This window comes from Biomphalaria glabrata, chromosome 7 (genome assembly GCF_947242115.1).
Source record: "Biomphalaria glabrata chromosome 7, xgBioGlab47.1, whole genome shotgun sequence".
In the NCBI taxonomy this organism is placed as follows: Eukaryota; Metazoa; Mollusca; class Gastropoda; family Planorbidae; genus Biomphalaria; species Biomphalaria glabrata.
In genome coordinates, this window is record NC_074717.1 from 7,417,053 (window position 1) to 7,435,225 (window position 18,173).

General features: G+C 32.4%; 1 protein-coding gene across 1 annotated transcript; it reads left to right on the forward strand.

Annotated features, from left to right (window-relative positions):
- Positions 1 to 168: 168 nt before the first annotated feature.
- LOC106063770 (sodium-coupled neutral amino acid transporter 7-like) lies at positions 169 to 15,005 on the forward strand. The gene is made up of 11 exons (XM_013222225.2): positions 169 to 279; positions 843 to 993; positions 2,849 to 2,970; positions 4,199 to 4,397; positions 5,363 to 5,504; positions 6,462 to 6,554; positions 6,933 to 6,990; positions 7,340 to 7,474; positions 11,249 to 11,373; positions 12,529 to 12,728; positions 13,394 to 15,005. Exons 2-11 carry the CDS (start codon positions 867 to 869, stop codon positions 13,591 to 13,593), a joined length of 1,401 nt encoding a protein of 466 aa, XP_013077679.2. The 5' UTR covers positions 169 to 279; positions 843 to 866; the 3' UTR covers positions 13,594 to 15,005.
- Positions 15,006 to 18,173: the final 3,168 nt, after the last annotated feature.

The following is an 18,173-nucleotide window of genomic DNA, read 5'->3' on the forward strand; positions in this document are numbered from 1 at the left end:
AAAATATTCACCTTCATAAGAATTAAAATTATTAATATTTAGTTAAATATTTTTAGATACATTATTTTTAGTTATGCTATTCTGAAATATACATGTCTTTCAAAAAATGTAAACAAAGTAAATTTAGTATAGTTTGGTATTGCCTCTTTTCTCACGTGACCTGCACAAAATGGTAGATAGAAGCCAGCTGTTTGACAGAAACACATAAACTATAAATAAACAAACATGATTGTAATATTTGGCCTAGGAGATCTTCATATACATTAAAGTCAATTTTAGGTATTTATAAACAGCTGGATCTCATTACTGAAAGACAACGTCTAGATCTAATCTAATTACTAGTCTAGCTGATTCCCCACTTCGTTTTAAGTCAAATTAAATTAAGTTTAAGTCAAATTAAGTTCAAGTTGTTAATTATAGTTTTTCTGACATTTTAATTTTACTTATTAATAATTAGATTGTAATAATTTTATTATAATTAATAAATAATAAAGTATTATAAAGGCTAAATGATTTAAATTCTTAATAATGGTTAATGCTAATCATAAATTATTAATAAAGTTAATGTTTTTCTTAATATTAATAATATGTAGGAAATTAGATGGGCCTAAATCCCCATGCCATATAATATATGATGATATCTACCTTTGCCAGCATATTCTTAAAATAAAAGAGAAACCTGATTCTTTGTATCTAGTCACGTAAACTATACCCTTTAAGTTTAAACAATACTTAGATTTATATGGCATTCATAAACATGGCTATATAACTTTATAAGCAATAAAACTATCTTTTTTTATGATGGCATTTTTCAGAAAGTTTTAAATTTTATCACATTAAAGGTTCCACAGAATTGAGAAATCAAAATGTCTATTCAAGAGAAAAGTGGACCAGTTATTTCTTCCAGATATTCAACTATAGAAGATGGAAGCGAGGAATTAGAGCCTATTTTAGGGAGTGATTCAAATGATACTCAAGTTGAAGTACAGACAGGTAATTGAAAAAGTTTATCAAGTGGTTATCATTAGATTAAATAATAGTAATTTGGCATCCCCATGGTGTTTTAATATTAACTTTAGGAAGATTGCAGTTTTGTAATGAAGACCCATCTGCAAATGAAATCTTTGTCTTGTGGAAAAAAGGTGGAAAGGTACATTTAAACTCTATTTCCATTGACTTTGCATTTTGTAATGTACTAGTTTAGAGAGTAGGTTAGTTTTGTTAGTTAAATATATTGTGTATAGTTTTAGCGACGGTAAAAGTAATGACGTAGTAAGACAGACTAATGACGTAGTAGACTTGGACGAACAAGGGACCAATATGGCGTTATGTTAGAAGTAGGCTGTATTTTGAATAGAAGTTGAATAGTAGTTAGATATAGCGACGTTTTAGAAAGACTGGACGGATTTACCAGTGGTTAATAAAGTCTCATTTTATAGAACTGAATGTTGTTATCAAGTATATCTATTTTGTAATGTTCTGTGGCTAATGTTAAGTAATAATTGATACATAGTCGAAGTCAGATTAGATTAGCCCACAACAATTTCTTCAGTGTTAGCTTTTCTCTGGTAAAGTTCTTCTTCAGCTGTCCCTTTTTTGAAACCAGTTGCTGTAAAGTGCTTCCTGCGATACTTTCAACTGTTTAATGTTAAAATTGCTAGAACATCTTTATTTGAAGTGTAAAAGTGAAATGTTTGTTTGTAAAATGTGTTAAATTTTGTAAAATGTTTGACATGTTTCGGATTTTCCTTCAGAGTTGAAGACAATCTACTTCCTTGTCCAAACCTCCTGCAGTATGACTGGGGATGGGAAAGGGCAGGGTTTCAGCCCGGGACCAACGAGAAGTCTAAACGACAGTCCAGTGCATACCGTGTCCAAAAGGCATGCTTCTCAAATAACCTATGAAAACCAGTCTAGCTCCTATTCTACATGTGTGGCTCAGATATTGGGTCAGGCAGCACAGTTTTCACTGACAGAAGGAGCAAAGATGAGTAACTGGTGCCTTAACCAGTAAGCTTTGTGCAGGAGGGCTCATTAGCCTTAGCTTGTTATTTACCTTAGGAAAACTGAATTTAAGCCTTTGCTGCTTTTCAGCTATACCCAAACAATGGAAAGGTTTTGGAAGTCAACCCTGAGGAAAAACTAGGAGCTTGCAATCATTAGGCAGCTTGCAGCACCAGGGCAGAGCCTGTAATGCTGCTTATCTCAAACTGTATTGGCACTTGCTGTTCTTTGGGGCACACCAGCTGCATGGAGATGATACATAGTCACTTCAGAACTGCTTTTTATGCTCTTATTGGCATGTAGGTGGCACTTTTGGGTCCCCATAGCCATTACAATTATGCAATGCCTTATCATTGCTGGTATGAATTATAACTAACATAAAATAAAAGAAGTAAACAGTAACATACCCTTTTCACACCTTATGATCTATGAAGACAGATGATGTAAAGCTTATCTATTTCTATGGCTGACTGTTAATGAGGAAATTATGTGACCATCCCAATGACCAATCACCTTTTTTTCCTCAATGTATGTCAGTTACCCATTAAAGTTGGGTGGACTCAGGTGTCTCTTAAAAATTCCAAAGTTCAAAATCCTAGTCTTCATGGGATTGAAAATCAAGACCATTCGGAAGCCAAGCACTTTACCATTCAGCCACCAGACTCCCAAAATAAAAGAAGCTAGGTACTAATCATAGCATCAGTATTTTCCAAGTATAGTTGTTTAGCTCTGTGCCTAAATTTGATTCTGTTATACTAGCCCCAATTGATGCATTAAGGTTTATTGCAGTGCTCATATCTATTTGCACTAAATGTGTACAACAATAATTCATTATGTTTTGTAGGTTCAGGATGGTTTGGCTCTGCATTTTTAGTAGTCAATGCAGCTTTAGGAGCTGGTCTTCTCAATTTCCCTATAGCTTACCATCAAGCTGGAGGAGTTGTTTCTGCTGTTCTTGTGCAGTCAGTAAGTATTTTATTATTCTGTTTTGAAAAGTCATGTAGTTTTTGTGCCCCAAGAATATAAAGCATGTATCATAATCACTTACTTACTTAGACTTAGGTTCTCCTGTACTATTCAGCGCTTTGGGTGGCAAGCTGTTTCCACAAAGATCTATCACTGGCAATGTCTGAAGCCTCCTCCCACTAGAAGACTTTTATATGAAAGAATGTAGTAATGAAAACAGAAAGAAAGACCTAACTCTGATCAGGAAACAAACCTTAACACCCCCACCCCCCTGCCATTTATTTAAACAACTTAGTAGAAGTAAAAGGGGCTGAGTAAAATATTCAGATGTCCTAACATTTTTGATAAGCAGATTTAATGTTTCTTATATTGTATCATTGTCCTATCCATATGACAGGCACACTATAACACCAAGACCATACTTAGTCCTGGAAAAGCTTTGCTATTTCTGATATGTTAAAAGTAAAGTTTGACTTTCAGACCTCGTGATCTGTAGGGCAGATAATGTAAAGGTCATCTGTTTCTGTAGCCCACGGTTAATGCATAACATGTGGTTAGCACATTGATTAACCACCTTTACTTTTCCTCAACGAATGTCAAGTTCCCATTAGACTCAGAGACGCTCTAAAGATACCAAAATAAAAAATCCAAGGATTCAAACCCTGTCCCCCGGTTTGGATGTGAAGTGCTTTACCACTCAGCTACCAAGCCTTCATTCTTATATGTTAGCCTACTTATAATTGTAAGAATATTGGGCTTTCATTGCAGTATCTCAGTTTTTGAGATTAGGTCATAGGTTAAATTTAATGCTATGTTATATATCCTTTCGTTAAATGTCTTTCCATTTTAAGTTGGTACATTCAAGTCACTTTGAATCTTCATTTGAGTGATAGCTGTTTATAAATTAACACCTTTCGCTGACCTGGTTTGGGCTAGTACTATCTGTAAAAAGTTATATTTGGAAAATACTCAATGCATTTTCTTCATATTCTTCCTTGCTGTATTCTGTTACCATACTATTTATATTTCGACTTGTGAATTGTCAAGGCCGTTGCATCCTATGGTAGACTGAGCACCTAAGGGCAGCATGAAAACCTTCTCTCAGATACGCCCTCCCCCATGTCCAAAAGAGATTGGACCATAGATCACTGAGTATGCCAGGGCATGAATGACACACTATGCAAAAGCAAACAAAAAACCTTTGTATTTTTCTGTTCTTTTTGTGCAGTTTTTCTTAGTTTTTGTCATCATGGCGCTCATGATCCTGGGATACTGTTCTGATATAAAGAAATGTAACACATATCAAGATGTTGTCTACTCTGTCTGTGGTCCAAAAGCCCAATTGGCCTGTGCTATATCTGTGATGTTGTACTGTTTTGGCACTTGTATAACCTTTCTCATCATCATCGGTGACCAGTGGGAATTATGTAAGTAGTTCTAATAGTAGATAACCACCCTTCCTTACCTGGTGTTTGTTTTTGTTGTCAGAAAAATAATGTAAATTATTAAATTAATCTTGCTGATGAAAGGAATTATGGGGTAAGTTTTTTTTTTTTTACAGTTTGTCAAGCCAATGTCACCTAAAAAAAACAACACCAAGTCAAAATCACTCAAAACTTTGGGCTAAAAATAGTTCACAAAAATCTTGAGGGAAGTAAAAAGTACTTACACTTCAGTAACAGTAATCCAGATAATTTGAGAAATATAAAAAGGGATAAAAGTGAAAATTTAGAGTATAATGTTTATTGTCGATTGAATTACTAAAATTGGTTTATATTTTGTCTTTGTTCTTGTTGCTTATTTATTATGGTTCCAGTTAGTGATATTAAAATATTAGATTTTCTAAAAGGGATTTGAGTTTATTCAATACTAATTCAGGAATCCTGGGTTTTGACATTATGTCACTGAATAACAAGTATAGAAATACTGATTTGTATTCACTATACTTGACCAATGTCACACAATATAACATTAATACAACTCAAATCTCTTGAATATATGCGTGGTCATGTGGTATGTGTTCTGGACTTCATCTTGAAGGTCTCAACTGTCCTGGCTCTCACCTTGCCCACCGACATCCCCCATCATCCTGTGGGAGGTTTGGGATAGGAATTAATACTCATCCAATCTGAAGGACCACCAGAAACATTTAAAACAAAAGAAACATTGTGAAAAGTGAGCCACTTGATAATTTGATAGGTCTATACAATTTGATCATTTTTGTAAATGGCGGGATGTATTAAAGGTAATCTATATTAAGGAAGTTTGGTTTGAAAGTAATATGGCTAGTTTTAAACATATTGATTGTATTCCAATAATTATTTCTTGTTTCCTATTATGTGTTTGTGTTTTTTTTAATTAAATATTGACAAGTCTTGTTATTTTGATCTAGTTTTTCTGCAAGTTGCCAAGACTTTGTATTGTGACAGCAGTCCCATCTACATGTCCAGGGCATTCATTATTGCTGTCTCTTCCATTGTGTTTATCCTGCCTTTGTGTTTCCCAAGAAGAATTGACTTTCTTAAATATGCCAGGTAATTGGCTTCAGTCTTTCATGTATCAACTGTTCACTACATCTAATAAAATTCTATTCAACATAGTATATAAGTTATAAATATAGTTAAGTGAAATAGAGAAAAGCTACTAGACAAGTTTCAGGATAGATGGTATCATCATTAACTCCAGATTAATGTGAGTTTTGTCTGTTTAGTGAAGAGACTGTTTTGTAGCAATGTTGCCAGGTATGTGGTATGTGTTCTGGACTGTCTTTCTATGGATTTTGTTAGGTTCAAGGTTCACAGCCTGCCTGTCCCTATACCCTCTTGTTCTGTAGGAGGTTTGATCTATTATGTAATTATCTTTAAATCTGAAGGAATATCCAAAACAACAACATAGCTCCAAATGAGGGGAAGATTTAACCCCTCCATTATCTTCATGAACATAGAAAAAGTTATTATGCTCATCAATGTGTACATAGAAATGAAACTCACCTCATCCTCAAATATTTTCAATATGAAATTGTGCACATCTTCAATCTTCTTCTTCTTGCCAGCTTTTTGTTGAGCTGTGAGCTCTTTTGCAGACTGTGCCAAGGAAACATAGTGTGCTGTTCTCTTCTGTTGTTCTTTTTGCCATACAGGGTGTTGGGTTATGTTGGGCTCTAGTGGAAGTAGGGCCTGCTTAAGGTGGATTAGGAAGGTGCATTCAAAGAGGTTTACGGTTACATGGGGGTGGGTGGAGTGTCTACAAAAGGGATTTATTTTATTTAGATAGTAAATTCACATCTTCATTCACAAAGGCCATTTCAATACATTCTATATTATTTGCTCTTTAAGCCTGAAAACTTTTTAAATAAAAAAAGTTTTAAGCAAGAAAACAACATTATATTTGAAGCTCTGGTTTATTATGATGATTAAAATTTGTTCACTTGTGATAATTTTAAAAAAGTTATTTTCTTAGTTTTGTTTAATGAAAACTAAATGACTTTCCAGTGTGGTTGGAGTTTTTGGCATCATGTATGTCGTCTGCTTGGTGACACTCAAGTACTTCTTGCCCCATGACCCACCAGGATCAGTGACAACCTCGTGAGTTTTTGTGAAAGCATTTTCTTGACGTATGTAAAAACAAAAAAGACTAAAGCAATAAAATAAATCTTTTTAAGAAATATTAAGAATAAAATGATAATAGCCTAACTATACCACTTATAATATGATTGTATCATAACTGTATCACATAAAATGATAATAACCTAACTATATCACATATAAAATGATTATAGCATAACTGTATCACTTATAAAATGATAATAGACCAACTATTACTCATATAAAACATGAATAGCCCAACTTTATCACATATCAAACAAAAATAGTCCAACCTTATCACATACAAAATGATAATAGCTCATCTCTTAACATATCATAGCTTTCTTCATTGTAAAAATGTATTTTATGTAATTTCAGTCCAAAATCCTGGATAGATGTGTTTCTGGTAGTACCAGATATTTGTTTTGCTTATCAGGTAATTTTTTTAAATTATAGACTAACATTGAAATATAAACATCTTTTTTTCTCAAAATGTATTTAACTTTTCTCACATTTTTCAAAACAATGTCTCAGTGTTACAACAAATGCTTTGTGAATACAAATTCTATATGAGAAATCTCTAAAAAAAAATTTACTAGCTTATGAAAATAAAGTGTCATTGAAAAGGTATTTTCAAACTGTGTTTTTAGTTTTAAAAAAACCTCACGTCTTAAAAGTTGATTATTCAATTTAATGAATGCACTAAAAATTATCATTTTGGTGTTTTTTTGTGTGTGAAATAAATCATAAGTACAATAACAATAACAATGAAAATATTTCCACAGTGTCACGTCAGTGTGATTCCTATTTACTCATGTATGGAAAAAAGAAATTTAAAAGAGTTTTCAAAAACTGTTAGCTTGGCAATGGTGATTTGTATACTGACCTACACAGGGACAGCTGCCTTGGGCTATTTGCAGGTGATTATTTACTGACTTATATGTTACTAAGTTATCTTATCTTATATAATACAGACGTTACTTCAAAAAAGAAGATGATTACGTCCTACGCGTCATGCATTTAGTCATGCATATTAACCAATGACTTAAATTCTGCCAAGTCACTGGTTTTCCTGGCTAGCTCAGGCAACCCATTCCATGCTCTAATAGCACTAGGGAAGAAGGAGTATTTGTACAAATTTGTCCTAGCATATGGGACGAGGAATGTGCCTTTATCTTTGTGTCTTTCAGAGTATTTTATTAAATTTTGTTTTTGTATTTGAAGATTATGGTTCAGTGTTTTATGTATTATTGCTACTTTACTTTTGAGCCTTCTGTCCTGAAGGCTTTCTAAATTTAGTGATTTTACTAAAGGTGTTACTCTAGTCAAATGTGAATACTCGTTTGTTATGAATCGCACTGCTCTATTTTGTGTCTGTTCTAGTTTCTTAATGTATTCTTGAGTTGAGGGGTCCCAAACAGAGGATGCATATTCTATTATTGGCCTAACCAAGGTTAAATAACATTTTAGTTTTATGTTCTTATTTGATTTATAGAAATTTCTTTTAATAAATCCTAATGCTTTGTTTGATTTTTTTGTAGTTTCATCAATATGTGGATTCCATGACAGTTTTTCATTTATTATAACACCTAGGTATTTTGCGTTTTTAGTCTGTGTTACTGGTTTGCCATGAATAAGATAAGTGGAATTAATTTGTTTTAGTTTTTTTGTTACTCTTAACAACTGACATTTTTCTGGGTGGAAAGACATGCTCCAATTTGATTCCCATTTCTGTAATTCATCTAATTCTCTTTGTAAAATATCTGTGTCTTGTGTTGTTTTTATTGTTCTATATATTATGCAATCGTCTGCAAATAATCTGACTTTTGTTCCTAAAGTAATGCAATTTGGTAAATCATTTATGTAAATTAAAAATAGTAGTGGACCCAAGACTGTTCCTTGAGGTACACCTGAGTTTACTGTTATCGGTGTTGATTTAGAGCCATTTATTATTACAGTTTTTTCTCTCCCTATCAGAAAGTCTTTAATCCACTGATGCAGTGGACCATTAATGCCGAAATATTTTAATTTTTTAAGCAAACTATGGTGGTGAACTTTGTCAAAAGCCTTAGAAAAATCTAGTAAGATAGCATCTATTTGTTCACTATTATCTAAACCTTTTGAAAAATCATCAATTAGTCCTATTAGTTGTGTTTCACATGATCTATATTTCCTAAAGCCATGTTGGTATGGTGTGAGGACATTATGTTTGTCTAAGTGGTTTATGATGTTGCTACATATTATGTGTTCTAGGATTTTACATGTGATGCTGGTAAGTGATACTGGTCTGTAGTTTCCTGGGTCAGATTTTTCTCCTTTTTTAAATAGGGGGGTGACATTAGCTTCTTTCCAGTCCTTTGGTACTCTGCCCTGGTTAAGTGAAGCCTGAAAGAGTATTTTGAACACTGGGGCTAGTTCATTACTTAGTTCTTTGAGTAATCTAGCTGGAATACCATCAGGTCCAGAAGCTTTATTTGGTTTGGTGTTGGCTAATAGTTTTTGAATTCCATTTTCTTGTACTACTATATCTTCTATGTTGTCTACTTGGTTCAAATTCAGTAATATGTCTTTGTCTCCTGGGGCTGAGAATGCTGATGCAAAGTATTTGTTTAGAATGTTTGCTTTAGTTTCATTATCATTATGTATTATGTTATGTTCATCTTTTAATGGCGCTACGCCTGTTGTTTCCATTTTCTTAGACTTAATGTATGACCATAGGTTTTTGTTGTTGTCTTTAGATATTACATTGTTTATGTATTCACTCTGCAGCTGTCTGCTTACTTTTTGGGTTAAGTGTTTAATTTTTATATACTTTTTGTAAACTCTTTCTGCATTAGTTTCTTTAAATTTTCTATATAGGTTTTCCTTCTGTTTACAAAGCTTCTTTAGTCTATTATTAAACCAGCATTTATTTATTTTGTTTGATGTGTATTTAGTTGGTATATGATTTTCTATAATGCTTTTAAGATGGTTTTTAATGAAATTCCAGAGGTCATCGACTGGTTGGTTAATGTCTTTTTCTAATAAGAATGTTTGTTGAAAGTTTAATGCAGCTTGGTGTAGTTGTGTTAGGTTACATTTATTCCAGAGTAAGATTTTTCTTTTGGGTTTTGTATTGGCTACTGCTTTTATCTGACTGTGTATTTTTATGATCTCATGGTCTGATAGACCAGGGATAATATCATAATCAACTACTAATCCAGGTCTGTTGGTTAAGAAGAGATCTAATGTGTTGTTTAATCTAGTTGGCTTTTTAATGATTTGATCTAAACTTAGGTTGTGTAAAGTTTCTATGAAAAGTTCATTTATGTCCTTAAGGTTTTGGTGTTTATCTATGGTTAGTGTTTTCCAATTTATATCAGGTAGGTTGAAATCACCCATAATCCAAAAAACTGCATTTTTATTTGTCTCTTTAAGTGTCGTAATCTGATTACATAGTTCCTGCATGTATTCTAAACTAGAATTTGGTGGTCTGTAAATGCTGCCTATTATTAGGGATGTTGAGGTGGTATTTATTTTACAAAATGTTGATTCTATATTTTTTGAGTTAGGTAAGGTAATTTCTTCTGCTATAAGAGTGTTTTTTATTGCTAAAAGAACTCCTCCATGATTATCAGCCCTATCTTTTCTAAAAATTTCATAATTACTATTGAAAATTTCTGCATTATAAATTTCAGGATGTAGCCAAGTTTCTGTGCCTGCAATTATGTCTGGTTTCTCACATTCTAATAAAATTTCTAAGTCTGCTGTTTTGTTCCTAATGCTTTGAAAATTTATTACTAAGGTTTTAAGGTATTTTGGTGTTACTTCTTTAGTAGGTTTGTTTAGTGAGGCTGTTGTATTAATTTTAGTAGATTTAGGTTTAACAGGAGTGGATCTGGCCAGTGGTTGGTGAGTTTGGTTTGGGATGGTGTTTAGGATGTTGTATGGGTTAGAAGTGTCTGCATCAAAGGAATCAAACAGTCCTGATGTAAACTGAGGTAACCCACACGGTACACAGTGCCATGATGCATCTTTGTTGCCTAAGGCATAATACACAGGTGTATTCATATGGAGACATGATGCATGGTACCATTCATCGCAGGTGTCACATTGAATGGCTTTCTGTTTCATGGTGCATACTTTTTTGCAGATGTTGCATCTATCTTTAGATCTAGGCCCTGGATTTGACTCTACATCTCCTGCCATTAATATTAACAGTGATAGGTATTTATTTCTGCTGTGTTTGATTGAGAACTTCCATTTGTGATGGGTAATCTTCTTTAGTGTTATGGATGTGTATGTTAGGTTATTTTTTAAGTTGCTTTGATCTAAGGTGTGATGATTGATTATGACTGTTGTTTCTTTTTTAAGTTTAGTGTTGACTAAGGTAGATCTGGTTCTGTGTTCAGCTAGTATGTATTTAGTAATTATTAGTTCAAAATGACTTCAGCATTTTCTATTTTGCCTAGGCATTGTTAGAATGACTATATCTACGTCAGGCAATGTAGACTTTGTCTTATTTTTATCTAGAAAAAATATTATAAAATAAAATATAGATAAATGAGAAGAAAAATACATTTACATGTCTCTATACTAAAAACATTTGAAAATAATGCTATTATCTACTTTATGATAGGAGTCTATATTGAATCTTGTCATTTGATGTAGTTTTTTGTTGAGTTTACTCAAAAGTAAATTTTGTTTCATTACAGTTTGGAGATAACATTACCAATGATATTCTTCTATCCTTTAAACCTGATGCGGCTGTCATGGTGGCTGTAGTATTGATAGCTGTCAAAACATATACAACTTATCCAATTTTATGTTTCTGTGGCAAGTAGGTTCTGGGTTTATATTTTTTGTGTGTTTTGTTGGCTCAATAAAATTGCATTTTTTAAACACATTAAAATGTTTTTTTTTAAAACTCCTTACTGGAGATTTTGGCTATAATACATAAGCTATTGAAGCAGTGGTGTGAGGGTGTGTGTGTCCGAAATGTGTTTTTACATTAAATATTATGCCATTATCTCAAGTCATGATGTCGAATGTCAAAATGCAGTGGCCCTTAAGGAGGTCAAGCCCCGGCCTCCAAATCCCAAGCTACGCCACTGTATTTAAGCCTACAAACGTAAACTCTTGACTGCACACCTTTTAAAATTATCCTAAGAAAGTAATCATGTAACAAAAAAGACAATTTTTTTTATGCAATATATTAATCTAATTTAAGCCAAGAGAAGTATTACCTGACTGTTGAAAACTATAATAATTTTTTAAAATATATTTTTGCTGTTATTACTTTCCTTTTTTTTTTATAAACCTAATACCAACTCACTTTGTCTGTCTGGTAAAAGGTTTTGTAAACCTTATTTCTCTGACACCCAATCAAGTTAAAATTTTACAAAATTGTTCTTTTACCTGACAACACAAGAAGCAATTAAAAAAAAACAACAGATTACTTAATTAACTATTGGTAATTAATAATTTTGTTTGCTATCTTGAAGAAGGGAAAGAAATTGTACTTGACTGAAGTGGTGGTTTAAGCTGAATTAGTCCCCTTTATTGGTCACCACATTAAAGTAAGTTTGAAACAGGCAATGCATGACTATTCAATATTCTATAGTCATAAGCACCTCACTAGCTGAGTGGTTAGAATGTCTGCTCGAGGAAGCATAAATGCTTTTAAAAAACTGATTACGGTAAAATTCACCCAGATATACCTTTCTTTCTTCCCATTTTCCCACCTGGTCCAGATAAAATATAAGATAATACCGTATTTACAATATTGAGAAAGCTAAAAGCATGAAATAGTGCTAGACAAAAACAATCATTAAAAATATTTCTAATTGCACAGATTTATTGTTGTTGGTCTACGTGTATTACAAATTTAATTACATGACTGATCCGAATTAATTGATACAATTAAAATTTATATAAGTTTTTTTTTTTTTAAAAAAATATTTTTAATGTTTTTCTTGTTTTATCTTGTGTCAAGAGCTGCTTTTGAGTGTATCTGGAGTATGTGCTGGAGGATGTCTCCGGAGGAAGCTCTAGTCAAGGAAAAGATCAGGCACATCGCACTGACTCTGTTCTGGTTCTCTGCCACTCTGATGTTATCCATATTTATACCCAACATTGGTGTAGTTATCCAGATTCTTGGAGCTTTTGCGGCTGTTTTTATATTTATATTTCCAGGTAAGACTTTTAGAAACACAGAAGTTTAAAAACTTTAAAAGAAAGGACATGACAATTATGCAATTATGTTTGATTTTCCTTGTTTAATTTCTTATTATTTATGCAAAAAATCCAAAAGAAGTCTTTTAGACAATTTTTTTATTTAAAAGGTACATTATTAAGCTATAATAAATTATAACATTTAATAAAAAAAACTTCTAACTTACTAATTGCAAAGCTCAATCTAAAACTGTAAAATTGTTTGGAAATCTGTCTTTATGTTTCTTTATCATCTCAAATATCTAATGAAACATATTGCAACAACTCTGTGAAAACACTGCTCAACACAATCTTGATAACTTGGGCTCCAATTATCATAACTCTTTGCAGCCTATACTGTACATTTGTCAACAATATATATATAAAACTTAATATGTGTACTTGTCAGTGTTAATGGGCAGCATAAATGCTCTGCTGGACCACATGCTGCCTATGGTGCTCACCACTGGCCTACATAATTCCAATAGCTTTACTAGTTTGTCAGAGGACAAATCAAAATGAAATAAAAAAAAACAAGAAAAACTTCACTCTCTAAAAGGACTAAAAGATATTTTCTCATGTATAAAAAGGAAAACTAAGCATAGATAGGGTAATGACATACTTTTTTTTTTTGTTCTCTGTTTAAGGAATGTGTTTATTGAAGACTATGCAGAATAAAATAGAGTCAGGAGAGGAACAACCAAAGAAAGTTCATTTCCTCAAGGCTTTCTCGATAGTCTTTTTAATTGTTGGAACATTTATATTTGGACTCACCTTCTCTCAAGCCATCATGAAAGACATCGAAGGGGCTAAACCAGACTCTTCCAAGTTTACTTGCAATAATTAATGCCCTTTGACATTCTCAGCCTATATAGCATTATATTTTACTCTGTTGTTACAAAGCTTATATCAACTCACTCTGTCTGTCTATCTGTCTGTCTGGTAAAATGTGTGTATACGTTATTTCTCCCACACCCATCCTTGGATTTAGGCCTAGACAAGGCATGAATCAATAAAAAAAAAAGTAACCAGTTAGTCAATTAATTACTGGTACCAACAAGGGAAACAATATTCGCAGATAAATTTGTTGTGTTTTGTCCCCTTAAATATTAGTTAACGCTATTTCTCCCTCGCACATTCTCTAATTAAGTTGATACTCTAAACAATTATTTAATAATAAAATATGAATCAATTAAAAAAAATAATTATTGGTAATTAATTCTTTTGTTTGATATCGAATAGAAAAAATAATGTGCACATTATTGATAGATAAAGTTTTAAGGGTGGAGTTCTTATTCTATAGATATGTTGGTAACATACGTCGATACCATTTATTTCTAAAAAAAAAAATTTCATTTTACTACAGCGAACATTCCAGTAGCTTATTTCAACATGTAAATGTGAATTGAAATATTTATATATTTATTGCTTGCTTTTATGAATTGAAATATTTATATTTTTATTGTTTTTGTTACTTCCTTGTCTTGAAATTTGATCCCTTTCTTTGATCAAATAAGGTTATTGTGTGGTCAGCACAACCTCAAATGCAGCTGAAGTCTTTTTTTAAAAATGTTCTTCAGAATTCAATTGAATTATTAAAAATTAAAACTCTTTTGTCCTGGTTAAAACCCAATGTGCTTGAATCAAACGTTGCTGTTCAGTGACGAATTTAGATTTGATAAAGGCCCTAAGCTTTTTGAGATACAGAGCCCCTTGATAAGCCCATTTATTATAAGTTAGAGCAAAATATTTCTTTGGAAGGGGGGGGGGGGGGGCTAAGCTATAGATTGTGAGGCCTAATGGTAAGTCTGACCCTGTTGCTGTTGAGAAACACTCAAATGAATTATTTCAGGGTGGAAGTGAGGTGTCCTCAAAAATGGAGATACTGATTTAACTTTGCATTGAATCACCCTGCAATATCGCCCCCCCCCCCCCTCCTTCTTCTAGTTATCATTTGTGTTATTTACCATTGTATGTCTTGACTGTATAGTCATTCTGGTATAAAAAACCAGGATACTGATGTGTGTGAATGATTTATGCATCTCGATCTATTCTACTCAATAGAGAATGAGGCGGTAATGTTGGGAAGACTTGCTGTGTTGTCCAGCCAACTTGTGTGTTGTAAGTTTGTGGACTAACATTTAGAAAGAAAGAAAGATTAGGTTTCTGTTATTGTGAGCTGTAAAAAAATGTTTTCTCAGGGCTTTGTAGACTATTTGAATTAAACTATTTTTCCCCCCTTTTTCTAATATATAATAATATATATATATATATATATATATATATATATATATATATATATATTATTGAAAAAAATGTGTTTCTTTATTATTCATAAAACAAAATAATACATTTTGTAATTATAGCAAAAAAATTATATGATTGTAAATGAAATGAACATTCATACTATAGTTTCAATTAATCATTACATGTGAAGTTTACATCAGAAAAGATTTTGTTCAACTATATAATTGATATGTAAGTAAAAGAGTTGTCTTCTCTGTGGTGGTCAAATGTTCAAACAACATTTTGACGAATGATTTTCTCAAATAGTTTTCTAAGTGGAGTTTGTTTGCTTTTCAATGATCTTAATTGCAGTATTTAGAATTTTTTAAAAGTTTATTGTAAGGAAAAAAAGTAAAGTTTTTTTAAGAAGTTTGACTGTCACTGAGTGTTATTATGTGAGGACTGTCACTGGGTGTTATTGTGTGGAGACTGTCGTTGAGTGTCATTTTGTTTGAAGACTATCACTGAGTTTCATTGTGTGAGGACTGTCATTGGGTGTTATTGTGTGGAGACTGTCATTGAGTGTCATTGTATGAAGACTGTCATTGTCATTGTGTGAAAACTGTCACTAGGTGTCTTTGTGGGAAGACTGTCAGTCAGTGTCATTGTGTGGAGAATGTCTCATATAATGAAGAGAATGTTATTATTAGACTTTAACTAATGATATTTACGTTATCAGCCAAAATCTGTAATCACCATTTTATCTATTTCAATTTTTTTTGGCTTTTATAAAACCAAGAAATTCTTAAGTTCTCTGGTAAGAAACTGCAAGCACAATATCCCATGGTTTATATTTTTATAAGAAGTTTGTACTGTTGTAAATATTTGATATTTTAAAAACATTTAAAATAAGTTTCATATAGCGTTATGTTAATTAATTTTTTTTTATTTTGTTGTTGAATTGCTTGTATATAAAACATTTGTCATACCATAGCATGCTTTGGCCTAATCGCTTTTGTGGACTCGGAGGAGGGAGGGGGGGTTATTGGGGAGAAGGTTTTTTGTGCTGCCTTTAGGTGCTCAGAAAACACATCTTAGCTTGGGTTGAGATTTGAACTCGAGTCCACTTGATAGGTATTCAAGTGGTTTATTTCACTCAGCCACACATCCCTCACTACTTTACTTTTTTTAAGACAACATAATTTTTAAAACTGAAATTTCATAATTCAGATATTTCATATTTTGCTTGCATAAAAATAGAGCTCAAATGTCATACAGTTGTGCCCAAAGATTAAAGTGTAATTTAAATAAATAACATTTTATTTTTAATTTCATTTCATGTTTTTATTTTAACTAACACTTGTACAGCATTGACAAATTACACTTTAGTGCCTATAGATACGTTGAATCCCTTTACAATATATCACATGATGTAATAATGCTATATGTATACATATAAAAATTTAATTTGTGATTTCATGTTATACATTGTTAGAAGGATTGTTTTAAATTATAAGTCTTACTGTACATTGTATGTTTTTAATTGTCACTATTGGATATTTTAATAACTGCAATACACTTTTAGCTTACAAATATACTATGAACTGTGTAAGTTATGATCAAATAATGGACTATGTTATAGTCACTGGCATTCTGTTTCAACATTACTTGCTGCCTAGTCATGTGGTATACGCTCATCACTGTTTGAACCCTACTCACTGCGATCCTTCTGGAGGTTTGGGCTAAGATGTAATATTCTTCATTACTGTTTCAACCCTACTCAAACTGCGATCCTTCTGGAGGTTTGGGCTAAGATGTAATATTCTTCATTACTGTTTGAACCCTACTCACTGCGATCCTTCTGGAGGTTTGGGCTAAGATGTAATATTCTTTATCACTGTTTGAACCCTACTCACTGCGATCCTTCTGGAGGTTTGGGCTAAGATGTATTATTCTTCATTACTGATGGAACGTCTGAGACTTTACAAGTCAAGTCATTGCATTCTCCTAATTGAACAAAAATACTTTTAAAGCAACATAAAATATATTTAATTGTTGGTAGTAATTAAGAAATATAACGTTTTGATGGGAGCCCATTGTCTAAAGATATACCTCTTGAAAACCACAATTAAGTTCTTTCAAAGATAAAAGACTATTCTGCTTTTTGTTTTCTTTTATTACAAATCCTTTCACTGGCTTGCAATTTCTTCATCAGAAGCGCCTAACAGTCAAATGTAGAAATCAATGGGGGGCAGGGTTTGAACTTGGGACAATAGTAATGATACACAGACCACATGACCAGGCAACCACCGTTTACAAAGTGTTGCAAGATGAAAATAAACACAAAATTATGGGCTTATATTTGTTCATGTATAAACTCCTGTTGTATATAGCATTTCATTTTTATCTTTATAGATTAAAGATGTGTTTACAATTTTTTAAAAATTATATTTATTTTTGTTAGTCAGTTTAGATATACATGTAGAGTTTTTATATGCACAAATAGTTTTTTTTAATAATAATCACACAAAAAAATTGTCTAATATTGTCTTAGGTCCTTAAAGTCATTTATCACTTTCAAACATAAATATTTTTGCTTAATGTTAGAGCACATGGCAGCTTTCAAAGCCTGGAGCTTACATCTGGTTCAGATTACTTTCAAAGCCTGGAGCTTACATCTGGTTCAGATTACTTTCAAAGCCTGGAGCTTACATCTGGTTCAGATTACTTTCAAAGCATGGAGCTTACATCTGGTTCAGATTACTTTTAAAGCCTTGAGCTTACATCTGGTTCAGATTACTTTCAAAGCCTTGAGCTTACATCTTGTTCAGATTACTTTCAAAGCCTTGAGCTTACATCTGGTTCAGATTACTTTCAAAGCCTTGAGTTAACAACTGATTCAGATTAGGTCATTTTCGACCATCTCTGCAGTGTCCACCTACCTACATCATTTGGGAAAACTAAAGTCGGTTGGACTGATTCTCTGAAATGAGGGATTTATACTTCCAGTAGTATGATTCTCCTAAAAACAGAAATTGTTATTTATTGAAACAAATGTAATAACTATTTGGTTGAAACCATTGTATTCAAGCAAACTGCTTACAAATTTTGTAGTTAATTTCATTCTGTAGCTTGTCTGTTTTTGCGTCAACTTGTACATGTTTTTGCAAGATTGTAATTACTTGATCTCATTGTTGAGAT